The 27792-nt window shown below is 35.9% G+C and overlaps 1 protein-coding gene across 1 annotated transcript in view; it reads right to left on the bottom strand.

Moving 5' to 3' along the window:
• Positions 1 to 8258: 8258 nt before the first annotated feature.
• Positions 8259 to 27792, bottom strand: part of YIPF7 (Yip1 domain family, member 7) — a 24479-nt gene continuing 4945 nt past the window's right edge. The window contains 4 exon segments of the mRNA XM_008587902.1: positions 8259 to 8676; positions 11393 to 11574; positions 16085 to 16230; positions 22261 to 22433. Of these exon segments, the coding sequence (XP_008586124.1) occupies positions 8514 to 8676; positions 11393 to 11574; positions 16085 to 16230; positions 22261 to 22433 (664 nt within the window). The 3' untranslated portion in view covers positions 8259 to 8513.

The raw sequence follows: 27792 nt of genomic DNA, 5'->3' as shown, positions 1-27792 counted from the left end.
ATGTCTATTGTATATAAATATAATGTTTTTTCTCCTTCTACCCATCGAAGGAAAAAAAAAATAGAAAGCCAAAGTAAAAGAGACTGGAAAAAACTTTTTTGGCCCAGGGGAATATACGTATACTCAGAAATGAGGTGGAGGCCTGGTATTGGCACCTCTGGGTCACTTAGAAGGAGCATTTCATGACCAAATGGCTGCTAGTGCTGAAGTCCTGTGAAGCTGTGAGCAGAATCCAGGATGGTTCTGATGATCATTTTAAAACATTCTGAATGAGTTCATTCTGCTCAGGCTAAGAGGAATTTTCTCAAGATTAGTTCAAGCTATGATCGAAAGCGAAGATTTGCAAATAGAATCTCTCATTACTTTTAAATAATATTCTATGAAAATATAATGTTTAAGCAAATACCAATGGCTATTTAATGGGTCTAGTTTATCCAACTTTATAAATGAGGAGAGGCTTATTGAAAAGAGTTTATGTCGAAGGGAATTTAATTCGGGAAATCTTGCTCGAAGGGGATTTCTAATAAGAAAGTTAGCATTAATGCATATCACTCATCAGGGAGGAGTTATTTACATTTCTGATTTATTGCTTTAATTAAGCAATGTTTCTTATTAGCAGTCATGACTCAGGGCAGATAAATAGGGTACAGCGTATAGATATGTAAAGCATTTCACCAGGTCTAGGATTCACTGCAGAAAGAAGCCGGGGGTCATATCCAAGTAGATATGAAACAAGTGCTTTTGTAGTCAGTGTTTAAAAAAAATGATGCTAGTGATAAAAATATCCTTGCTTATTCTACACATTTCTTGGACTCGTTCCAGCAAACCTCCTGGGCAGATGAAGAATATCAAACATAGAAACACTAAATGGCATTTTGAGCCCTCTCTATACAATCACATTCTAAGTGAATCCCAGAAATCCAAAAGCATTCTAGAAAAGTTCCTCTAGTCCACTTTTGACACAAGAACATCTTTGCCTATACTTGCACTGGCTCCTCTCACCCCTGTTTGTTCAACAGATGACCCCTCCGAGGGAAGTTCAGAATGGCTGTTTATCTACAAGGCCCACATAATCCAAAAGCATTCTAGAAAAGTTCCTCTAGTCCACTTTTGACACAAGAACATCTTTGCCTGTACTTGCACTGGCTCCTCTCACCCCTGTTTGTTCAACAGATGACCCCTCCGAGGGAAGTTCAGAATGGCTGTTTATCTACAAGGCCCACACGTTTTATTAAATAAGAATGAATTCCCCAGCTTCCACATTTTAGAAGGCAAGACAGCTTGTAGTATCTACAGTTGATGACCTCACTGTAGCTGGTGACAGGCAGCGACTGAGGTCCTGTGCGTCCTTTTCACTCGGTCAGTGGGGGGACCCTCACACTGCTCTGCCACTGGCTGATATACATTGTCACTCCTTCTGCCCTTGCCCTGGATTCTACCTCTATAAAATATTTAACATGTTCTTCCTCACATGCTGCTTTTCTTCTAGCTGAGCTCGTCTCTCTTTACCACATTATGCACCATCAAATACAGTTTTCAGTCTCAGATTTGCTGCTGGGACACATAAAACCTAGGTTTTTAATCTATCCTCAGAATCTGAGAATTATACTTTAGTTACCAAAAATCTCTCCCCAAATTACAGTCAGTTTCAAGTGCTGGTTTTTTGTGGGTATTTTAAAAAAAAATTTATTTTTATGTGATAATACCTCTAGAGTGATAATTTAGGTACTAAATGTTCTGTGTGTGAGTGTCATATGCAATACAATAGTCATGTCTTCTCAGACAACACACAGAAGAGTAACACTTATTTCAACCCTCTATATTATGATAATCTATTTTACACTCCAAAGGTGTGGTGATACCAAGACTAGGATATGTTCACTAGTTTACTGGAACCTTAAGAGTTCTTGCATTCAAATGACAGAAATTGACTCTAGTTAATATTTTTAAAAAATACAATTTATAAGAACGATATAGGATAGATCATAGAATCAACCTTGAGGTGAGAGGACCAAGCTTGGGAAAAGTACATGCTCCAAAAAAGACCAGGCAGGAACATAGCCCAGATTTTGCCAGAGATAAAGACTAATCTGGCAGATACGAACCCACCTACATATGCTTAGCCACCACCGCTGCTAGAATCTGGTCTTCTGGCTCCATGAGTATTTCTAACTGTCCTCTGACCTTGGATCACTGTATTGGGATTCCAGGTGCTGAACAAAATCATCTAGCTGGCTCACCCTAGTTTATGTGCCACTAGCTGCCAGAGATCAGAGAGAGGGTATAAGTGCCTGCTTTAGGAAATGGGAAATACATTCAATATAGGAAGGATATTTAGATTCTTGGTTGCCAAATAATGAAACTTCGACAAAGGCCCTTCCTTCAAATTCATAATACTGTGCTAATATTTCTAGTAAAGCAAAAAAAAAAAAATAGCTGGCCTTGACGTGATCTCCCTCATGAATTGCACCGCCATACCAAAACAATTGTTTTCCATTTAGCATGTATATCAATTAAGATCATCATCTTTTACCCATAATCTTATTTATGATATTATGGAAAAACAAATAGCCTTTCCTACAACCTCATGTCAGAGGATCTATTACACCTGTGGCAAGTTTCCATTTACTGAGCAATTACTACTTACTAGGGCACTGGGCTGGGTAATTTATATGCAGCATCTTATTCCTCTTAAGGACCTTGCAAACTCTGCATCATTAACTTCATTTTCCACGAGAAGAAAACGATATTCAGAAAACCACACAATGGTCTCAAAGTCACCACGCTGTTTACGCACAGAGCCAAGATTAGAAACTAGGATTGATTCCTCCCTCTCTCCCTCCCTTCCTTCCTCCCTTCTTTCGTTCCTTCCTTCCATGTCAAAATCTTTGTTTATAATGTTTTCACCACTCTGCATGGCTAATCAGCAGTGTAAAACCCCATAAATTCTACCTTCAAAAAAAACCTGTTTTTTTTTTTTCCCTGAAAATACTTATTTGGTCACTATCATCATGGATTCTCTGTGACACAGCCTGGTTAATTTTTTTAACTTAAAAAAAAAAATCACTCCAGATTTTCATTCAGAAAGGAAAACTGAGTTGGAAAGCTATAGACCCTGGATTGTGTCATGAAAACAGAGTAGAACCTACAGTGCTCTAAGACAAAGATAAGCAGGAGATTGTCAGCGTGGTGTTACAGTGGGCATTCCTCACTTGCAGCCAGCGCAGAGGAGAAAAGCATCTGTCATCAAATATTATGAAGGCCACTGCCCTAGTTAAACTGTTATGAACTGGGGCACCTGAGTCTGAGTAATTCAGGACTTTTATTTTCAGCACATTTCCCCAATCATCCCTGTCAAAATGAAGGCCATCTCTTGACTCCAAATGTGCCATTTACCCTTAGCATGTAATCTGTAACTTTCATCCAACAGGTAAAGACACAAAAGTGAAAAAATGTTACATTTTCAGATAAAAGAAGTTGAAAGGATTTGAGGAAAAGGAAAAGGAAAAGGAAAAAAGTTTCCTGGAGTAAATTAAACCAAAAAGATGTATTTCTAGTTGTGTACCCCAAATGTGTTTCCATCTACTTTATCATTTGTTTTGTAACACACTCTACTGACCACAAATAAATTTCACAATTTGAAAAATTAAAAAAGAAAATACTCTCCTACATAAATACATATAATGCACACACTTCTTGGAATGGGGAAGATAACTATGTTTTGTGAAATTTTTCTATACAAATGCTAACTAGATCTAAATTTGCGTTATTTCAACTATAGCTCAGAAATGGACCCAGGAGTCATGCAGGTACCACTTTAATCCTGTTAGACATTCTGAACTCTCCTTCAACCTTATTACTTTGTAATTTTTCCCTAACAGGTAAAGCCCATTGGTCCTGTCTAGTATTGGCCATGGTCAAGGGGAAAGGATAAATCTCAGTAGACATGTCATTGCTTACTAACAGACAGTGTTGTATAGTGTGTATGGGCTCTGGAAGCGGCTTCCCTGATTCACATCCAAGTCATTTGCTGAACAACCTCAGGCAAGTGATGTAGCCTCTCTGTAATTCAGTAGCCTCACCTGCAAAATGGAGGTGATGATAGAGCACTTCATAAAGTTATTTTGAAGATTAAATGACTTAAGACATGTAAAGCATCTAGGCCAGTCCATAGTAAGTCTTCAGTAAATATCAAAATTGCAAAAACTTAATACATGTATTTTCTCGTGTCATGATTCTTCCAAAATATTTTCATGGTTACCTAGCATTTAATCATAGAGATGAATAATAATTTATTTAACTCACTCTCAATTGTTATACATTTTTAGATTGTTTCCAATTTTTCACAGTTATATATTTGCCTATTTTTTCAGATTAACCAAAGAATCTCCTTGTCAACTCCCTCCAAAAGTGCCTCTTAGTTTTCAATTGGTATTATGTTAAATATACATATTCATTTGGGGGAGATTCTTTTATGAAGTCCAGTCTTCTTATCCAGGGATATAGTATTTCTGTCTGCATACTCAGGTCTCTTAAAATGTGCCACTAATGTTTTGTCATTATTTTCATATGGATCATCTATATTTCTTTTTACATTAATTCTTTTTTTTATTTTTATTTTTATTTTTATTTTTTTTTGTCTTTTTTCGTGTCCGGCAACGGATCGCAACCCTCAGTGTCGCCCCCGTACCGGACCGGGACCGGCAACGGGATCGCAACCCTCGGTGTTGCCCCCGCGCCTCGCTCAGCCAGTGAGCGGGAACCGGTCTGTATGTGGGATCCGAACCCTCGGCGGGAGCGCCACCGCACTTCCCAAGTGGCGCACTAGCGCAGTGCGCCACCGGGCCGGCCCCTTTTTACATTAATTCTAAGTTATTTCACAATTATGCCATTAGGAACTATTAAATAGAACTTATTCTTATTTCATACTGTTACAAAAATATTTAGTATTTTCTTTATGTGGTTTTTTGTATAGATAATTTTTATATAAAAAATATACCTTTGGGCCAGCCCGGTGGCGCACTGGATGGTGCGCCGCTTGGGAAGCGCGGCGGCGCTCCCGCCTGAGGGTTCGGATCCCACATACAGACCGGTTCCCGCTCACTGGCTGAGCGAGGCGCGGGAGCAACGCTGAGGGTTGCGATCCCGTTGCCGGTCCCCAGTCCGGTACGGGGGCAACACTGAGGGTTGCGATCCGTTGCCGGACACGGAAAAAAGACAAAAAAGACAAAAAAAAAAAAATATATATATATACCTTTTCTGTGTATGTCTCTGTTTTTATACATAGAAAAATGCCAACTACATCCTGAATTTAGAACAATAGTTCCCTATAACTTTATTTTTAATAAAAGCACTTTCCTAAAGTTAAAAATTCTAAGTCCATAATGTAAGTACATCTCTAAGCAATGGGATGATTATATAGAGAAATCATTACAATAAATGGCATTTTTGCTTTACCTTTCTTACATAAAGGGTGTCAGTAGGACCATCTCAGTCCACATGGAAAGACCAAGAATGCAAGAAAATTTCACGCTTACTTAACAGGTCTGTTAATAAGTTACCATACTATAGAAGTCTAACCATTACTACAGTCCTGCTTGCTTTTCCACATACTCATTTTGTAATTGTCCTGTTTACTTATTACTTGTTTGTTGTCTATTTTTCCCCATTCTCAATGTAATTTCCATTAGGGCTGCAGCTTTAGTTGTCTTGTTCGCCACAAGGATAAATACCCAATCACAGTCTCATTTATATATTCATTTATTCATTCATTCATTTGATAAATATATATCAATCACCTTTTTTTGTTTTTTTTGGTCAGGAACTGTTGTATATAGACAAGGCCTTTGGCCTCAGAGTGTTTACCTTCCACAGAGGGAGATAGATAGAAAGCATAGAAGTAAATAAATAACATAATTTCAGGTAATAGACTGAGCAAAGCTGGTGGGTGTACTGTTGCAAAAAGAATAGCCAGTGAAAGGCTCTCTGAGGAGGTAACATATGAACAGAGATCTGAACAACAGGAAAGATCTGGAGGAAGACTGTTGCAGGTAGACCGAATAAGGATAAAGATCATTTACACTTATTGAACTTGGTTTGAGAAGCATCACTGAAACTAGTGAACGAAGGAGAGAATGGAAGGAGATGAAGTCAGGAAGGCAAAGCACGGTCAGATCATGCAGGCAAGGCCTTCTTGGCTTACACTTTTCAAAATCTCCTGTTCATATAAATTATCTGGGATCTTGTTTAAATGCAGACTTTAATTCAGGAGGTCTGGGACACTGCCTGAGATTCCAAGCTTCTAGGGAATGCTAATGCCATTGTTCTGGGGACTCTATGAATAGAAAGCTTCTAACCTATGAAAAGATTAAGTTTTATTGTAAATGTGAATGAAAGCCATAATAGGGTCTTGGGCTTGTGTTGACATAACTGATTTAAATTTTTAAAGGATGACACAGGCTCGTGTATATAGAAAAGCCTGTTGGGGAGAAAGCATGGAAGTAGGAAACCAGATAGGAGACTGCTTCAGTTGGGCAACAGATGAGAGTGGCCTGGAAGAGCGTTGACAGGGAAGGAGCTCATGAGACACTGTCACATTTGAGAAATATTTTGATTATAGAGTCAAAATAATTTATGGACTAGATGTTGGGTGTGAAAGTAAATGTAATCAAGACTGACGGACTAGCTTATAAATGGAGCAACTGAGTGATTTGTTGCTCGTGTTACAAAGGGGAGAAAAATGTGGAATAGGAACAGTAAGACAGGGTGGAAGTCAAGGGTTTGGTTTCAGGTACGCTGTTTTTGAGATTATCATACTGGAAAATAAATGGAGGCATTAAGTATAAGTTGGAGATATATGTCAAGAACTCAGAGGAGAGTGTTAGATGGAGATGAAAGTTTTGGAGTCATTAGACTTTAAAGCTTGCAATTAAATAAGCTCATCTAGCAAGTATTAGAGAAGAGATTTGAGGGTGAGAAGAGGAAGAAAGTCCAGCCAATGAGACTGAGAAGGAGCCACCAGTGAGGTTGGAATACAAACAAAAAAACAAAAACAAGAATGTGCGACACTCCAGAAATCATGGGAAGAAGTAAGTGTTTCAGTACAGCAGCTCGGGGAGACTGCTGAGGAGGGAAATCAAATAAATGCCTGTGAGAGTTCAAGTAAAATGAAACTGAGAATTGACCATTGGATTTAGCAAGATGTGGATGTTGTTGCTGTTTTGACAAGAGGGGTCTTGGTGAATAGGGTGATGAATTCCTGACTGCACTGTAAGAAAGAGAGAATGGGAGGGGATAAAGTGCAGGTGGAGACCACAGACAACTCTTTCAAGGATTTTTACTATAAAGAGGAACAGAGAAATGGGCCATAACTGGAGAATAATGTTATGTCAAAGGATTTTAATTTTATGATAGGAGATAGTGAAACATGTTTATGTGCTGATGTGAATGATAGGTCAAGAGAAAATACTGGCTATGCAGGTGGAGGGGTTGGCTGTGGGGAGGAGCAGAGGGTGACCAGAGAAAAGCCAGAATATATTTACAGGAAAAGATGAGTGTAGGTTGGTAGAAATGGTGGTGGAACAACGAAGCACCTTTCTCTAGATATTTGTGTTTTTCAATAAAGTAAGAATCAACTGAGAGTGAGAAATGGGGAAGAAGTGTTGGAGATTTGAGCAGTTGAAGAACTAGTTTGTTGGAGATTTGAGCAATGGACGAATTAGTTCATCTCAGACAGTATGAAAGCAAATTGAGTAGAAGAATGTAGTAGGATTTGAGAGCAGTACTCAGGAGCTATTTAAGATATGTTTATACAATTAATGTGAAATAAGTGGTATTTTTTATAGTAACTTTCATCTACTGAGGGAAATAATGGCAAGGTTGTTGAGGACATATGTAAGGAAGAAACTATAGTAATGGACCATGGCATCTAAACCAAGTAAGAAGGAAATGAGGACTTGAAAAAGTGGTTAGTCAGTGCATTATCCAAATGGGACCAAAGAACAATTGGTAAACTAAGTGAATTGAAAGAGAGAAGGTTCTTTGACTCTGTAGGTAAATAAAACCCTATATAACATTGTAGCCCTGAGCTCTCCAAAGGTGCTGAACAGTTCAATTTTTAACTGTGTGCACACAGCTTTGAACCATCATGAAAGTTTCTCAGAAGGCTTACTATAGATTTCCTTTAAACAGTTAGCGTATGATTTTATTTACTTATAATTTCTCAGAAATACATCTATTGAGAAAAAAGCAAGGCCATCCGGACAGCAACTACATACCTTTTTATTTCAAAGTATTTTAAAATGTTTTAATGCACCAAACTGAAAAGCAAAACATCACTCAAACCGAACAGGCTATTAGAGCAGCGTCCTTAAGTACTATTTTGTCTCTCTGCTCATTATTCTCTCAACAGCAATAAAACAGAAATCGCATCACCAAACCCGAATGCTAATACACTTCCAGAATAATCTGAGTAGCAAACAAATAAAATCTTGCAACACCACCTCAAACATTCTTCAGAAAACTGTCAGGAGGGCAAAAAGTCCATAAAGTAAGGCACAAGGGTAGGCAACGAGAAGCTGCTGTTCTTCCATGTCCAAGGCAGAAATGAAGATCTTGGAAGCTGAGAGACTACACCAGCCAGTGATGACCAGGGCCAACACGGTTCCAAAGATGCCCCTACAGCCCAGACAAAAGAGATCATCAGGAGTAAAAGAGATTATTAAGATTATTAAGAGATTATTGAGTCAGAACTGCTTCTGAGATGTCCTTGGTACAATATTATAACTTCTATCTCCATTTGTAAAATGAGGGTAATGAGCTATATGAACTGAAAAGGCCCAGGCTAGTTAGAAACATTTTGAGTCACATTCACCATGGAGGCTAAACGTGCTATACTTCAGTAAAACTCACATTAGTAAAAACAGAAGAAATCACCTGCAATCATTCTCATCTGTCAACATTTAAATCCCAAATGCTGAAATTCTCTCAATTACTATTTAGAACCTTCTTTTTCTTATAGCTACGGATTTTCTCTCCCCTGCTTTCTTCATAAGTTAACCCACAGTATGAGAAGAAAGATAAATGAAGTTACCTTCCAGAAGGGTGACTTGTCTCCACTACTCCCAGGTACATGTCCCAGGGTTTTGTCTGAAGGCAAAGCCTGACACAGCTCAAGTAAAAACAGATGGACTAGGAAAGCACATATATGTTTGGCCTCCCATGTCATCCCTGAAGATCCTTTTGAGAGTGTATGTGTGGATTTTTTAGACTACTGGGATGGATTCGTTCAACTTGGTATCTTCTGAAAGTGACTGTGGAGGCAATCGGTTTTTCAAGAACAAATGGGCAAATAATGTAGTAAGCTTAGCTGCCTTGGGAATCAAAAGGGAGCTGTGGATGGTAAAGAGCAATTTTTTTTCCCTATCTGTAAAACAGAATGCATTATTTAGTAAAATAAAACATGAGAGCCAGGTGAGATCTCGGGATATATCCAATGCCCAGTTTTAAAGCAATGAAGTCACTTGACATAAATTGCATAGGAAAGTGGGCATTCGTTAGGTCAGGCACTCCTACTTTCTAGCACCTTGCTGTTTTCACCATCAAACCACCCTGCCTCGCTTGATCCTGGTCTGAATTTGAAGTTGAGGATTCTGTTTATTATTTGTGAGAATGACAGAAATATCTACTTTTAATAATCAAACCAAAGCAAAACAAGTGAAAAGCTGTACAGTATAGCTTATTATGCCTTAGATTATTAATAAACCAAAAATATTTTTTAAGCATGTAACAGATAGTATCTACATTGGTTGAATTAATACCTATTAGCTATAATTTCTACAGTAATTTAATGTACAAGTTTTTGAAAACAAAAATGTAAACTCATATATGATTAATTGGAATGATAAAGTAATATGCCTGAAAAGGCAATTTCAGTTTAATAGTCTTAGGAGTCAGTTAGTTTATTTACCTTTAATATAATTTAGGATTATTCCTCTTTAATATAATTTGTATTTCTAAATCATCTTTAATAATTTCAGAATGAAAATCTAATAAAAAAAGTCCAGATTTCTGATGATTCCCCACATCCAAGAAGTCTAGTTTTTATTTTCTTCCTCTAATATTTGGAAGTCATTTAAGGTGTCTCAAATCTTAACTTTGCTGAAAATAATGTTTAAAACTTCGAATTTTTAAATGGTGGACTATAATATTCTTTTGCAAAAGCATCACACAAGGTAGAAGTAGAACTGAATTCTGTATTAACATGTCAAACTTCTGTACTAAACAACACAGTAAATGGAAGAGCTTGCTAAAGAATACAATATACAAATGTAGAATTTTTCCACAGATAAGACTCAATATATATACCTATAACTCACATTGTATTTATACATTCAAGGTATACATTTCCTCTCACATTACACTTTTTTAAATGTTTGAATACTTGCTGATAAAGCAAAGGCTTACTCTAAGTTATTCTCAAGAATGCTACTTTAAAAACGAGACCATATTAAAACAAAAAAATTCTAAGTCATTCTCAATAATGTTATGAAAAAAATTATTTGAAATTATATGAAACAAAAATATTAAAGACTTTTCTAAGATGCTTATCCTTGGTATTGGTAAATGCTTGATATCATATCCTATCCAATGTATCATTAATAACTTAAGACTCAGATCATCCCAGAGGAAAATGCAAACTGTATCTCTTTGGATGTGGAAAAATGAGCACTGATGGCAAATGTTTATTTCCAAGTGGGTTTAGAGCATGACAGGTGACACAGGACTATATAATCACTTGCTCTCCCCCACCAAAGTGGTAGTGATATGCATATGCCCTGGGAAGAAACTTACATCTACTACATCCTTATTGCAAATACTAACTGCCTAAGTGAAGGAAGAAAAAAATGTATTGACTGAGCATACATGCTATCAAGTTCTCCAGCACTAATATCCTCATCAGGGTTCCCAGGGATTCTGTGCTGCAAGGAGCCCTGCTGAGAAGGAACAGTTGCTTCCAGCCTAGAAGGCTGAGTGCCTGGGAGCTGAAGCAATTCGTCAGTGTTCACCAGGCACTTATTCCTCCAAAATCAAACAAGTGAATTTTCTGTAGTTGTTATATCGCCCGTGACAATAGTTCATACTAAAGAATGTTACACCTTTAGAAATGCCAGTTTTTAAGATAACTTGGCTTAATTTATTTTTTAAATCATTGAAATAGGAACAGCACCTGAGCCAAAACTGACCTACTTTTCTGAATCTGCGTGCAGCTTTTAATAGGCCTGGTCTCCCCAGTTCCTCTGTCAAAACGATAACTGAGCTTGACTTTCTTCGCTGTGGCAAGCCTCAGTGATGATTGTGCTTGTGGGGTCACTTAGAGCACACAGACACTTACTGCAGTGAAAAGAAGATGGTGCAGCAGGACAGGATGACCATAGGGAGCAGGCAGTAACCCAGCACACTCGCCACGCAGCCGTACGACACCCCTGTAGGGCTCATCAAGTTCAGTAAGGCGTGAATCCCAAGGCAGCCAAGGGCACTCATGCCATAAACATAACCAAACTGAACTTTTCCCGCCTGAAACAATGAGAAGGAAACAGTTTGATCATACAATAAACATCAGAGGAAATAAGAACATCAAGAAAGCAAAGAGCATTTTAGAGTCAGCTCAAGACTGTTGCATGTATTACGATCAACAGCAGAGTGGGAGTTCTAGAAAAAACACTGCCTATGATATGAATTCAGATCCTGAAGACAAACACCCCTGACTATACTTGGAACGGGGCAAGCATGCTACAAAAAAGATAAACTATTGCTAAGTTTATATATTTTTTTATCATAGATTGTCTACTAGGAGAAGAGGGCATAAGTAAGATACATTTTATCCCCGTTTTGTTGAATAATTCAATGATTGAATAAAGGAATAAAAAAATCCAATTTAGTCTTTGATATTTACAAGGCATACTAGTAAGATTAGCAAACAATTATAGGATTTACTATGTCAGGTCCTATTCTAAGTGTCCTACGTACATTCATTTAATCCATGCAACAACCTTATGAGATAAGGTTTTTATTTCATTTTATTTTTTATTATTCCAGCTTAATACATGAGGAAACTGAGATGCATAGAGATTAAGTAACTTGCCCAAGGTAATATATAGCTAAGTGGTAGAGGCTGACTTTGAACCCAAGCAGACTGGTTCTAAAATTTACTACAGGAGCTCTAACAAGTCTTAAAATAACAGGACTTACTTAACCCTATTTAACTCAGGATATAACAAACCTATTTGATCACAGAATACTTTTGTTTTTTATAATATCTATTACCAGGTTGACAAATGACACCTTATGAAAAGCTGATATATAAACCAACTGGTAATGAATGATAAAAGAAATACTGTTAAAGGAAGTTAGTGTTTGGAGTATACCACTAATCTTCTGAGGAGGTCTCATAAAAATAGCCATCACCCACAAGGAACTAAGGACTAGGAGCCCCAATAAATTCATCCAGGGAAAAATCACAACCTACAATTAATTTAACAGGTGATATTTTAATGTTTGCTACCTGAGAATGCCAAAGCTCCAAGAAAGAATGCATTTATTTTTATATTAACTTTAAGCTGATTAAAACTTCTAGATAAAGGTTGAATAGGCTGAACCTGGTTTTCATGGGATTTATACAAAAACAACAAAGGATCTGGTAAGTGATTCAAAGAGAGACATTTTAAGCTTCATTTTTCCTTCTCTATGGCTTAATTCATGAAGTCCTTCAGAGATATCTTTTTTGCAGGTATTATGGGTAATGGAGAATATTATGGTCATCTTAATTTTCAAAATTCGTCACCTATTTTGATGTATTCTGCAGTTGGAGAGGTTGGTCACTAATAAGTCCTTTCATAAAATATCCCCGACTTATGCTGGAAGAATTCTCTCTAGCATTAGTTTCTGATAAATCTGCATTTAATATCTTTTGTATGCTTACGGCTATTTTGTGGACATTTTATGCTAATCATGGACATGCTCCCAGAAACACATTGCTCTATTGGGTAGGTTTGGTCCACTTGGAAAATGGTGATAATTTCAAATCACATTTGTGTATCAGAGAAACATTCTACTTAAATTTTATTTGGATGAGATAATTCTGAGGTAGGGCTAGTTGTAATGGTGAAAGGTAACTTCCTTATACCCAAAGGTCCTATAACTGCACCTTCCTGGTCCTAAAAGTCAGTTTTATGAATGGGCTGTGGCAAATAGGGTGTGGATTAAATTAATTTGGTAGTAAAATCGTGCCTTTCCATATCAGCTGTTGACCTCTTTCTTCATGTCTTTCTCTTGTTAGTTTGTCCAATTTATTTATTTATTTTTAAAAGATGACTGATAAGGGGATCTTAACCCTTGACTTGGTGTTGTCAGCACCACACTCTCCCAAATGAGCTAACCGGCCATCCCTATATAGGGATCCGAACCCGTGGCCTTGGTGTTATCAGCACCACACTCTCCTGAGTGAGCCACGGGCCGGCACTAGTTTGTTCAATTTAAATTGTAATTTTATTTGGCAGGAGTCACTGCCATTCTAAAAATATGTTTCAAATTCCAACAAGAGTATATAATTCAAATAAAAAATAAGTGTCCCATCTTTTTAATCTCAAAATTTTTCAATATCTTCACTGCACTACTCTTATTATCATATCACATCTTGATTCAAAATACTTAGTATTCTCCTGATTAAACATTTATATTAGCCATGCATGTTGCTTTTCTAGGTCATACTTTTAGCCCTACCAGAAAAGTTAGATAGAGCAATAGCTTTAAATCACTTATCTTCTTGTTGTTGGGGATAAAAATAATTTGGGGGGAAAGTATAAGTGAAACTAAATTTGTGCGCAGTGCTTGAAAGTGTTTTCTTTGGTTTGTCTCCTTCATCCTGAAGAAAGCCCACTAAAAGGTATTGTGCCTTATGTCACCATAAAAATCACAGAAATGATGAGTATGTGACTACAAATCTCATACCTCTAGCGATGATGAACAGATTTGGATAATGGCTTTGGATTTAGTTTTGTTATCTCTAATACAAGGCCTGTACCAGGCCATAAAATCACCCCTCATATTTTAATTCTAGACATTCAGGGCAGAGTTAACCTAACATCAACTGGATTTCAAGTTAAATCTTACTTCAGTTAATACACAGCTGGAGTATTTAGGGGTCCTTATTGCTCAATATTCATTATAATCAATTCTGAAGTTATTATATCTAATGGCAAAATCCAAGAGAGAATGTTTGCATAAAGATTTAGAAAATATGTATGTTGACATTCCCCCAAATTTTAGAACTGAAAGGAAATTTAAGAATGACTCAAAATCTTTTATCTTGAAGAAAATGAAATGAAGTCCTAGAAATACAAAGCCAAGATTATAATTCAAGATTACAGCTAGTGACAAAGTTGGGGGTACATCCAACTTTCTCACTTCTAGTTAAGATTTCTTTGCCTATATTGTTTTGTATCTAAAACATGAGAGGATATTTAAATAACTTCAACTAACACTATACATCCAAGAGAGATCTTGATGGGATTAATGCTGCTTTTTAAGGGATGGTAAGAGTAATATCTTCTGCAGAAAAACAAAGAGCTGTAATTACAAATCACTTGAAAAGGAAAGATAAATTCATATTTTAGACTGATTGTTTCTGACTAGTTGATTAATTGACATAGCCTTACTTAGCAGCTTATTCTAAGATTATCAAATTACTGTGACAAAGACAGAAGAAGGTAAGAGACTAAATTAAAACTCTAGTTGATATAGTGTTTGATGTACAGAGTATTTGCATTTGCTGTAGTACAAAGAAAAATAAGATGCTATCACTAAATACGATTGCATTGGATAAATACGATGTGATAATTGACCATATTATTATGCAGAAATCAGATTGTTATTAGTATTTTGGTTGGTATTATATAATTAATACATGAAAAGTGAAAATTTATTTGGTTGTAAATGCATTTTACAACTACTGTTGAAAATTGTAGCTACATTGGGGGAAATTATTTTTATGGACTGTGGATAGCAGTAAGAAGGGGAACAGAACTGAAAAGTTATTTTAAGGGCTTTTCCTAGAATCTTTAATGTCCACTATTATGTCCCCTACCAAATATCTCTCTTTGTGCCTTAATGAAACTATACTTGACCACCTTTTTCATCCTCTGTTTTTAATGTATTGCCATTCCCTCCTTGGTGTAAAACCACAGAACTTTTCCCATTTCTTCTTTCATCTTTTTTTTTTTTTAAAGGAAACATTTTTCTAAACTATGACTTAGAATATCTGCTAACCTTAGGCATAAAAACATTTTTCATTACCTTTTTTAGTGACTCTTAATATCATTACTTCCAGATAAAATAAAAAGTAGAAAACTAAAATTATAGGGGAAATATATAGGTTGAGTAAACAAATCATATGTTATAATTGTAAATTAATTTATTCATAGTAGCCTAATCAGAAACAAGGAAACCCATCTATTATCTTACAGGATGTGAGAAATACTCCCCAGATAGACTGCAGCAAAAAATGATGACAAAAAAGGAGAAATGACTTGTTCGTGTCTTCATAGAAATCTCACAGAAAACAGTAAACAAAATTTAGGCCTTATGTTTCCCAAATCCATGTTTTCTTCAACTATACCAAACTGACTTTTTTTTTTTTTTGGCAGCTGGCCAGTATGGGCATCTAAACCCTTGACCTTGGTGTTATCACTACCAGGCTCTTCCAAGTGAGCTGACCGGCCAGCCCCCGACAGTCTTTTCCTAATAACAGGAAAGGTGTGATCTCTTGCTTTGTTGAAAATTTGACTTGGTGGTTTGATTTTTAAAATTCTATTTAAATTTGTATGTTTTATCTGTTGTAATACATGATGGCAGTTTCTTTTTGTCAGTATGGTTCAGTTAAATACTTCTCTCACTAAAAAAAAGTCATTAATTAAATAATTTTCGCTATATAAAGTGAAATACTTTCTTCTGTATTTACAAAGATCTGTTCAAAACTAACACTGGAAAGTAAAAGCATTAAAATCGGGTGCTTGCTGTTGAACATTACCAAAAGCAGGGTGGATCCCAGAGCTATGCAAAAAAGGATGGGCCCAATGAGGTCTGTTTCATTCATAATGCTGCCATCTGCTGGCTTCATTGGGTTTAACACTGTCAGGGTTTTTTGCCATATGTGATCAAAATTGATTCCAAGTTCTGCAAAAAGAAAAAGAAAAAGGTAATATACATATAGAAGAATAAAGATGACTTACATTTGTTAATTACAGGTTGAAATATTATTAATTTACTTATATAAAGTTCTATGTGATATGAATATGCAGAATGTATAATCTTTAAAAAAATATTAAGAGTTTCGTTACCAATGAGCTAAAAGAAATATTTTAAAGAAAAAATCCCATCTATATAGAAGTTCCCTGATTTATGCAGCAAATACAAGCTTAAAATCTAGTTAAAAATCAGGAAACTGACATTATACAGTAAAAAATAAAATTGTAGTGAACAGACCAAAAGTTTCATCCTATTGCCCATTTAGATATTTCCTTTTCCCATATTTTTAATTGCTAACATTTCTGAAATCTTGTCATATCAACCATGGCATAATTTTTCAATTAACCCAGGTCTGGGATTCTACTCTGCCTAATGAGAAAAGCAATTTTATGCTAAGTGCCTGAAACTCTACACAGGAGAAAAGGGGAGGCCTCTTTCTACAAGTAAAAGTAATCATGTGCATGCATATCTTTACAAGGTTAATGCACTGTGAGGTTGAGTCTGAATATTCAAAGATTAAATTCTTGAGACAAGTTAACCTTTCCCTTTTATGAGTGGTACTGTTAGAATAAAATATCCAAAATCAGTCAATCAGTCCAAACTCATTTAGAAATTTCTAATTTTTTTCTCCTATGCTTATTTTCTAAAGAATTCTGACTGCCACCTCACAGACCCCTCTGTTCCACTTATATCATTTCTAGGAAGAAAAACACCTAGCCATTTGATATTCACTGAACATAAAAATAAATATTGACATCACACGAGTTTCTTTTCTCACCACTCCTATAAATATAAACTAATATGTATTTTTGGTAGAAAGAGAGAACAGTCAAAGAGAAGAGTATGATTTGACTATTTGGAAATCAGCAATCAAACTGGTTATTTTATTTTCATTTTAAAATATCAGTAAGAGTGGGGCAGAGGAAGAACTAAAGCTAAACTACTGTTAAGTACATGCATTTCAACTAAAAAGAGCTATCATTTACTGAGTGTTTGCTGTGGGCCCCACAAGATTTTTACATGCTTTGTTCTTACAAACATGCAATAAAGCTAGTACTGTTATTTTTATCCCTATTTTATGCATCAGATGGCTGGGGTTTTGAGAGTTTAAGTAACAGAGCTAGTGATAGAAAATCTAGGTTTCCATATTGGACTATCTCATTCAAGAACCTCAAAAATGCATGCTTTTAACCATAAAGTTGTGGTTGGGTCACTGTGCATCTAATCTCATAGTGGTTGTACTTTTTAAAACTGAGCCTGGTTCTTCCATGTGAAGGACTATCTTCCTAAATTCATTTGTATGAGGCATTCAATTCCCCTTCCCAGGCTTTTGCACCGTTCTTTGATCAGATACAGAGCATAGCTCAACTTCTTTCACAGCAGCACATACCACCTAAATACCCCGCAAAGCTGACGTTCTGTACTCAGAATACAAGACGGACTTATAATGATTCCCATGACAGAGAACCTTGCTCTAACAACCCAGAAATTTTCAGAAGGTCGGATACACTGGTCTGAACTAGGTTAGGAAGGATATTCTTTTACTCATTTCATGCCCAGGATGACATTTGCTATCCCAAGCTTGAAAAGAATGAATTTGACTAGTTAATTAATAGTGAGCAAATCACTTACATTTCAATTTCCATGTTTTATCCTTTATTTTTGCAGTGCATTAATATAATTCTTAATGAACATACACTTTGGAGAATATGAACAATTCATCAACCTTAAAATAAAATTAGAATGTCTAATGTAATTTTTAAAGTAGTAGAAGACTTTAAAAACTAAGAAATGCTGCAGTTCAAATTAATTTTACCTGAGGCTTATGTTGTTTTCAAACTTTATTTTCAATTTTAACATTTATGCTAACAATAAAAATTTAGTATTTGCCATAATAAAGTGGTCTTTATTTCCAAATACCTTTTTCCACAAAACGCAGTTATTTCTGAAGAAACTCTGATGAAAAATGCCTTATGCAACATCATTACTGATTTAAACTATTTATTTGATGGCATAATTAACTTCTGCACGTTTCAACATTGAGTCATGAAACAGTGAGTGAACATAAGGCCTACTAAATATTTTCATAAGAAATGAGATTTTATGTGATTTTTACTGAAATATATCTCCATAATATTTTGTTTTCGAATTAATTACAAGGTATGTGAATGAGATTATAAGTATTTATTAATTGTAGATACCCTAGTATAACACCTTATTATAAAAATAAAAGAAGATGAAACTGCTGTGAAATTTGAATGCAAATTTATTGTTTTGCTGTCATCTAGTGGCACTAAAGTATATAATATATGTGCTATAAAAAGGAGTTAGGATCTTTATTTTCTATGCAAATTGTGACATTGGCATTTCATATATAAACATCAGGTTACGCTACAAATACGAAATGCCAAATATCTGGCCGGACAGACTTGAACTGACTATTGTTTGTTAACATATTCAATGTACATTATCAAACAACAAATATTATCATTCTTACATAAACTCAAACAAGTATTTTAGACTACAAAGCACTTAAGGAGTAAATAGGCACATTTTCAAAACAACATGCTTTTGTGCAAAGAACATTCATTATTAAAGCTTCATAGTTGTATAGGCCATTTTGGTGTGTGCTCAATAAAAACTAGAAAATGTCATTTTTCACCTTATCCTAGAAATCATGATTATGGCTTTTTTATATCTTTAAACAGAAGAGGCTTGAGGCTTTTACAAAGTCACGCAATCTGAAGAACACATTGGATCAGAAGTGAAGATTTATCATAGATTCAAAATGCAAAATTATATTAGGTGCTTTCTCTTCTAATATACTATGTATTTGGTGTATTAATTACAAAGAGAGAGAAAAAAAAAAAGACCTAGAAATTTGCTCTTAGCCCTATAATGTGGGAGGGGAAATCTGATATATTTCCTATTCAAATTAAAAAAGACATTAAGGGAAGATGTGTAAAACTGTAGTATACGACAATAGACACATTTAAATAAGTAAAGAAAAAATAAAATTAATTTTTAAAAATTAAATTAAAGAAAAAAATAAAATTAAATACTTACTGCATATTTTAAGCTAAAACAACTCTCGAGTCAAAAATATAAATATAAAACAAAAACATAATTTTAAAATTTGAGAATCAAAAAGGGAACATAAGCAGTATCTAGAGCTGGATTCTAAACAAAAGAGCAATTGAAAGGAAAAGTTGCCAAGAAAAATATTCTGGATTTTAAAACATAAAGATTAAAATTTCCGGGCCGGCCCGGTGGCGCACTGCTACAGTGTGCCAGTTGGGAGTGCGGCGGCGCTCCCGCCGAGGGTTCGGATCCCACATACAGACCGGTTCCCGCTCACTGGCTGAGCGAGGTGTGGGCGCGACACTGAGGGTTGCGATCCGTTGCCGGACACGTAAAAAGACAAAAAGGAAAAAAAATAAAATAAAATTTCCATATGCCCCAAAGATCCATAAATAAATGGCAAACACAAGCAAGGAAAAAATGTTTGAAATACAAATTTCAGATAATAATTAATATTCAGACAATATTAACAATTAACATTAATATTTCAGACCATAGTATCTTTACTATGTAAATATCTCTAAAAATAAACAAGAAAAGGAAAACTCTTTAGATTCCAATAAGACATCTGACAAAAAACATGAAAAATAGGAAGAAGTAAAAAGTTAATAGACATATGAAAAAAATGTCAAACTTTTCTAGTAACCCAGAAATACAAAAAAGTATTCCTTTTTTCCTTTATTCCTATCAAAGACATCTCATATTATACTACGAGAACGTAGTGGAATATTCAATTTCAAGATCAGTTTGACAATGTAAGTACTTTTTGACCTTGTAATCTCACTGTTAAGGATACATACTGAGATCAGACTGTATAAGTCAAAGTTATTTATATGATGCTCACCAAGGCATTACTTATACATTCATTAAAAAATAGTATTTCATTTTTAAGTGTGTGTATATATATATATACACACACACACATAATATATACACACATTCATAAGAAAATAGAATAAGGGCTGGAAGGAAATACACCAAATTGTTAATGGTAGTCATATCTGGGAGACAAGATTTGAAGAGATTTTCATATTTTTATTCATATGTTTCTATATTTTCCATGTTCTATACAGAATAGAATTAGACAACTGATTTTTTTAAGGCAGAGATGGTGGTGAGTCAAGGAAAATGTTTAATGAGAATAGCTTATAATTTTCAGATATTTATTAATTGTAGAGGCAAAATGGAGTAAACTGGTTCAATACAACTGTTCTAAAAACTTAACTGGCTTCAAAAGAGCCAACAGATGTATCACATTATTTTCTGTGCTTTTTTTCCCACTTTTTTACATGTTTACGGCAAAGAAAGAAAGATTGTTTTAACTCCGGGTGACTGTTTGTATTCATCTGAGGCAAACAATGATCATGTGATGTAAAATATTGGGAATTTTAATCTATTCCTTTTCTCTTAACTACCTATAAAGGACTTGGATGTGGAGGGTTAGAAATCTTGATTCTCATTTGATTTTTAGCATAGGGTTTTTAGGTAAATGCATGTTTGGGGCAAAAGCCCACGGGTAGGAGGCAATGGACTATAGCCAAAGGGCAAAAGCTCATCTAATCACCTCTAATCACTACTTAGGTATGGGATTGTATACTTTAATGATTTTAGAGCTAACAAATGGTTGTCATACTGATCTTGTTAAGAGATTTTAAGATTGCTGAAGGAAGAGATGTGAAAAAATATTTGCTAAGGGCAAGCTGTCTATTGGAGGACACTTTAGAAATAATTGTACTTAGATTTTATCATAAGAATGTAACTTTTGCTTAAGGAAAGGTTATACTTTACATAATGAGCCAGTTTGACCAACTTAGCTTTTCACTAATTGTACTTTGGAATGTCACATTGTTAATTTTACTGATTTTACTAGTTTCCATTGCTCAAGCTATACTTAGCCATAGATAACTTTTGTAACTCTGCCCATGTCCTTGTGTCCTTTTGTAATGATTGAATCAACTGAATTTTCCTGTGAAACTTCCTTGTCTTTACAATAAAAAAAAGAAGCTAACTTTGAATGGCTGCTGTACCTAGTTTTCTCTGGGAAACAGACCCTTCGGGCTTCTCATTGCATTTATGGTGCTTTGAGTAATCCTTTTTTTCATCTCCATTACACAGTAAGAAGTGGAGCCATTAGTGAATATTTCTGCTTGGCTCCCAAATTTAAATCACTTGAGCTTTAGTTTTCTAGCACCTGTGCTTCTAGCATCATGTTGACATTCTTTAAAAGCAAAAGTGACAGAAATAGATAGCTGGATATTTAAAATAAATAAATAAATAATGAATGAAACGTCTCTGAAATTCCCTAAGGACCTTCAACTCCAAGAGTCTCCAGGTTTCCTTCCCACCAGCAGTGTTATTTACTGGAATCATAGTCCTCCCCACCTCAGTATGGCAAGCTGAGATGAGAAGGTTCATATGACTCAGGAAAGAAAAGCGAAACTGGCTTGTCTCCTTGTCAACAACAAAAGATATTAATTTGAGAAACTATCCCCTTTGCTCCCAGCTGCAAACATAGAAGAAAATAAAATATGCTGTTACGAAGTGCTTCCTTAACTGGGGTAGGTAGGGTGATAGCTTTGATGTAACCAATCTGCCAAAAGATGTCTTTGCTACTGTTTAAACATGGCCAGGGAGTTCAAATTTAAGAAACAGCAAAGAAACAATAACTGCAGAAATGTCGCAGCAACAGCACATATCTATTTCCAATTCCCCTCCCCCCAAACATGCAACAAACTTCCAGAGGTTTAAGAGTCTTGGTTTGGCACACTCTTGTTGTATGTGGAACTATCACACATAAAACACTGTACACAGCATGCTGACCGCACATTAAGCACTAATTATTGCTATTATTCTTCAAGCTGTACACACATTAATAACATTTCCTTAACTTATCTTCTAGCAAAGGAGGCTCTTCATCAAAACGGTCAATGTAAGGAGATTGTGAATAATAATCCAAGTTGGATGCTGGCTGAAAAAATTGTCCTGCATAACCTGATGACATGAACATCTCCGGTGGGACAAAAGGCTGAGGCTGCTGGCTGGTTTGTTGTCTAGAAGAAGAAAAGTACTGATATTTCCACATCTAAGAAAGGGCTATCATGACAAATAAAGGAAGGAAACTACAATTTTCCTTTCATGAATTTACTTAGTTTTTATGAATATTTTTCCATGAGAAAAATAACTTGCTTAAAATTTAACTTGAATCCACAAAAGTAAAACAACTTATTATGAAAAGGCTCTAGAAGAATGACCCATACCATTGCATATTAATCGAGTGTGTGTAATGTGCTGGGCTTTTCCCCTCATATTTTCTCAATTGAAACTCTATAAGGTAAACCTGTATTTTTAATCCCATTTTATATAAAAAAATATAGAGTCTCACAGAGACCAAATGACTTGCCCAGTATCACACAGTAACATCTAAGGTGTTGGGCTCTGAACTGACTAACGCTTTCTGAGCAGTGCTCTGCTCCCTACACAATGCTGCTTTTCACTGAGCTTCAGGGGACAATCAACAACCATGAAGCCCCTATAAATCTGTGGAAGCACCAAGTAAAACTCATAATGTTAATAGTACAGTCAACTCACAGGAAAAAATAAATACATAAACTAACCGCTGTCCATAAAGAAATACACTTTCCATTCTGGCTATCCCCACATAATTATTACAAATCAAATCATCTTTGAGTACCTAGATAAATGTGTTCTACAGCTGGCTTTCATGTCCCTCTTTTGAAATGTGCAATTTGGTTTTTCTAAAACATGATGTTTCAATACCTCCTTGATGGTGTTTTGGTTCTTTATTGTACCATTTGAGTGAGAAACTTGGAAAACAAAACAACAATCTTTGTAAAAAACTTCTTGCCAGAGCTAGAGAAAGGGACTTAAGGAAAGGAAAAAGGGAGAGTGTGCGATGTTGTTTGTTCATTTTAAATTGTTTTTACCTGAACAAAGGGGATGAAACATAAAGAGCTGTCCATTAACATATTTATGTTTCGTTCACTGAAGCCCCTTGGATTAAGGTAAATTTACAGTCCAAGATTCTGAACTTTGTAACTCCCTGTGATCTCTTCATGCTAAAATATTTACAAAATGGCTTTTCATACTTTCCTTCCAACTTTAAACTTCAAATGAAATATAAGAATAACATATTCAACCTCCTTTATGTGAGAAACCCTGACCGAGAAAATAACCTATTCTGGAAAATAAAGCCACAGAGTTAGAGCGATATATGCACTTAATCACTCACTAACTCAATCGTACGTTCATTAAGGGCAGGGTCCTGGTGTAATACTTTTTGAATCCCCTACAGCATATGTTCATTACTGTTATGTTCGTTTCACTGTCTGTCATATTCCTCATCTTTTTTTTTTTTTTTCCAGCAACATAGGCACACTATCAAAAGTACTGGTAGAAAAAAAGTATAAGTAAGAATCTGGATGGCTTTTTGGTTGATAAAATCTCCTTAATATGTATTTTTTTTCAATGTAAGCCTTTCTAGAAGAATAAAAGGGGAAAAGAAAGATGACTCAGCCAGTGTCTAAAAAAGAATATGTCATTGACATCTTGGCCTGGACTCACCATGACTCATGCTCAGGTGCTACTGACCAGGCTTGAGAAAATATAACTTTCACAATTGTCACCTGCCAAGCAACCTCTGTGAATGAGAGGACTTAGCATGGGTACCTACTTTGATCCAGTCCCCCCACAGAGAAAAAGACATTTTCCAACAATGTGGAGTTACTTTCCAGCCTTTAATGATAGTCCAGTGGCAAGATTTATCCTCAACCAAGTAGAGGGATTAGCAAACATGACCTCTGGAGTCAGATTCCCTGGTTTCAAATCCCTGTTTTGTAATCTTAGGCAAATAACTTCATGTTTTGTGCTTCAGTTTTCTCATCTGTAGAATGAGTATAATAACAGAACTCATAGTATTGTTGCAAATTAAGTGAGCTAAAATAAATAAAGAACTTAGAACAGTGTTGGGCGCACAAGAAGTGATCAATAAGCATTAGCTAAGTATTTGCATTCTCTTTTCTTCCTGAGATTTACAGTAATGAACTCTAGACATCTTCCTCGCACCCAGGAGTAGCATCTTCTGTATTTGTAATAGCTGTCTCCCAGCCTGTCACTTCCTCAAAGAAAATTTACATGAACAGGAGGCAGAGAGTTTGTGTCCCTTTTGTGCTGAGCATCTCTAGCTTTTTTCCATTTTGATTTCCCTGGAACATTCAAAACGATTTCCACAACATCCCATCAATCTGTATTTTCCTATCTGGATTATCTCTACTATATCCATGCCAGGATTTCTGTCTAAGCAATTGCACACACTTGATGCATATCAAAACCCTCTCAATGCTCACCAATTCTTTAATATTCCCCTATTCATGGTTTATAAAGCTCCAATCAGCCTACAAAGGCTTGTCTTTACTTAGATGGCATTGTGTTAAGATAAGGAACAGTCTCAAGCTGGGGAACACTTTTTACTTGTTTCTGAGTCAGCAGGACTTAACATTTGCCTTGCAATGCAGATACAGAAAATTATTCTTAGAAGACTAGGTTATAATAATTTCTGTTTGGAGATATGTTTGTTGTATACAGTTAGTTTTCTATGCTCCATAACATAATCATTAGCTAGATATTTTATCAGAAGTTTTGTTTTCCCAAAGCCATAGGTTTGGACTCCCATCATGATGGTCAACTGGTGCTGCTTTCCTTTTTCAGTCTGACACTGAGGGAATACAGGTGATGAGTTCACTCCCAGTGCCATATGGAGAGTCAAACTGTAATTTAGGTGTTGAGGTATGTACCATTAAATAAGTACAATTCATTGTAAGTCTTTTTCCACATTTGGGGTGATATTCAAGTACCTACATACTTCTTTCATTTGGGTGACATTGCAACCCTCCAGAAACCTGGGGCCAAAAAAGTTTTCAGAATTTGCAACACCACCATCTGAAACAGCATCAACAGTATGACAGGTCAACAACAAAATACCTTGTTGGTTAAAAACAAAATTTAGTCTAGACTCCTAGAAACATTTTACCTATGTAAGTCCCCAATTGAGCAAGTGAAATCAGGCATTCTAAGTGCTCTTTACAAGACATAGTGTAGACATTGATGGTAGTGGGGGTTAGGGAATGGTGGCCAGATGGCTTATGAAACACTCCCAGGTCCTGGTTAGTCCAGTTGGGTGTACAGTGATGCTATTAACTCTGTCTGAAATACTAGAGAAAGACTATACTACAAGTCTGGGGATTCAGAAAAGATGATTCAGTACTGGTCTGCTAAATTCCCACCAAAACACTCAAAAGGAGTTTTCTAGTTGTTTCCACCACTCTGAAACAATATCTTTTTATCCCCTCCAAATAATATGAATAGATATACCATTCAAAAAATTGGAAAAAATATAGTGAAAATATATAGCCTAGCTATAGGTGGTTGGAAATTATCCCTAACTGAATGACTGAATAGCTACATATTTTTAAAATGAGAAAACTCCTAATTGCTCATTCTAAAATAAGAAACCTTGTGTTTAAATATAAGTATTTCTATTGTTTTAGTAAACACAATCAACCAGCTTTCAGATCAGTATACCACTGAGCCAAACAGGCTTTTTAAAATGTGCTCCCATATATTGGGGAGTAGGATTTAGGGAAGTGGGAAAGAGAGAGAAAGAAAAAGGGAGAGAGAGAGAGAGAGAGAGAGAAACTCTTTTGCCAGGATGATCAATATCTGATTCTGATTTGGGATATATTTTAATTGAACTATTCATGGTATGAATAAAAGATCAAATCTCTGGAGTTCCTCTGATGCACACTGGTAAATCACTGACCTGACTCCATGGTTTATGTACCTCATAAAACTACCACAGCTAATACGCCCTTTCCTAATTCCTGAGACTTGCAGTGTGCATTGGAATTTAAATGTTACCACATCCAAATCAGGGCTTGGATTTAAATGCTAAGCAACTAAAGCAAGCTAGGCCATCAACCTGATAAAATATAATCATGAGTTTTCCTCATTTGGTTAGATTAATTTCCATCTCTTTGTTATCTTGACTTCTGGGAAATGTTGATATGTACAATCAAATAGAGAAAGCTTTTTCTTTTTCTTTTTCTTGTTGGAGTTTTTAGTTTAGCCTGAAAATGTATATACTACCAAAGTGCTTACCCCATCTGGGAAAGAGAATGCGAAAAAGAAACAGAAGGCTCCTTTTTACACAACAGAAGAACAGAGCTGAAAAAGCCTATTAGATAGCTCTTACTGTGAATTGTAGATTTTGAGTGACCATCCTGTAGTATCTTAATGCTTAAACTACTCCCTCTGCCTCAAACACCGTTCTGTTTTTTCTTGACCTTCCAAACTATTCATCATAAAGGGCAGACTGACTGATGCTGGACAGGATAGAGTAGGAGTATGAATGAGATAAAATTCCACACATTTAACTTTTCCGGTTTTGGAAACATTCTATGCCAATACCTTTGCCTACCCTTTAGAGCAGTGAGTCAGCAGGAGTAGCTAGGAAGAAGCGTGTGAAAGCAGTGTCTGTGAGTTCATGTACGTATGAGTGATGGGTCAATGAAAACAGTGTCTAAATTTTCCTGAGCAGACTTGGAACAGAAGACCTCCAACTGCCTGTTGTATCTATTCTCTCTTTTCTTCTTTCCATTTGGAACTTTTAAGATACTTTTTTCTATGTTAAAAAAAACCAAACAAACTTCTAGAATTAATACATTTGTTATGAGGTTATTCAGCCTAGACTTGTTGGGATAGTACAGTCATCACACTTTTTAGTTTGTCTAGGATGGTCAAATTTATTCATATTCTCCCAACATTATTATTAGCAGCACCCATTTTATGCTCAAAAATGTCTTGATTTTACAATAAATGATATGCTCAACCTAGTTATGGAACTAATCAAACAACCTTGGGCTAAAATTTAAACCCTACTACTTACTAGAGATATGTGCTTGGTTTCTCATAAGTAAAATGGAGATAATAGTAGTACCTATTTAATAGAGTTGTTTGAAGATTCAATGATTTAATTAATATAAAATTCTGAAAGGTTTCTAAAATCTAGACCCGCACACCAAGGTAAAGGGTTCAGATCCCTGCACTGGCCAGCTGCTAAAATAAATAAAACAAAGACCTGCAAATCAATGTACAAAATTGCAACTGGTGGGCCGGCCCGGTGGCGCACTGCTACAGTGCACTGCTTGGGAGCGCGGCGGTGTTCCCGCCGAGGGTTCGGATCCCACATACAGACCAGTTCCCGCTCACTGGCTGAGCGAGGTGCGGGCGCAACACCGAGGGTTGTGATCCTGTTGCCGGTCCCGGTCTGGTACGGGTGCAACACTGAGGGTTGTGGTCCGTTGCCGGACACGAAAAAAGACAAAAAGGAAAAAA

The sequence above is a fragment of the Galeopterus variegatus genome, unplaced genomic scaffold (assembly GCF_000696425.1).
Source record: "Galeopterus variegatus unplaced genomic scaffold, G_variegatus-3.0.2 Scaffold4582, whole genome shotgun sequence".
NCBI classification, from domain to species: Eukaryota; Metazoa; Chordata; class Mammalia; order Dermoptera; family Cynocephalidae; genus Galeopterus; species Galeopterus variegatus.
The sequence above is the reverse complement of the archived record's forward strand: the minus strand, read 5'-3'. Positions and strand labels throughout refer to the sequence as shown.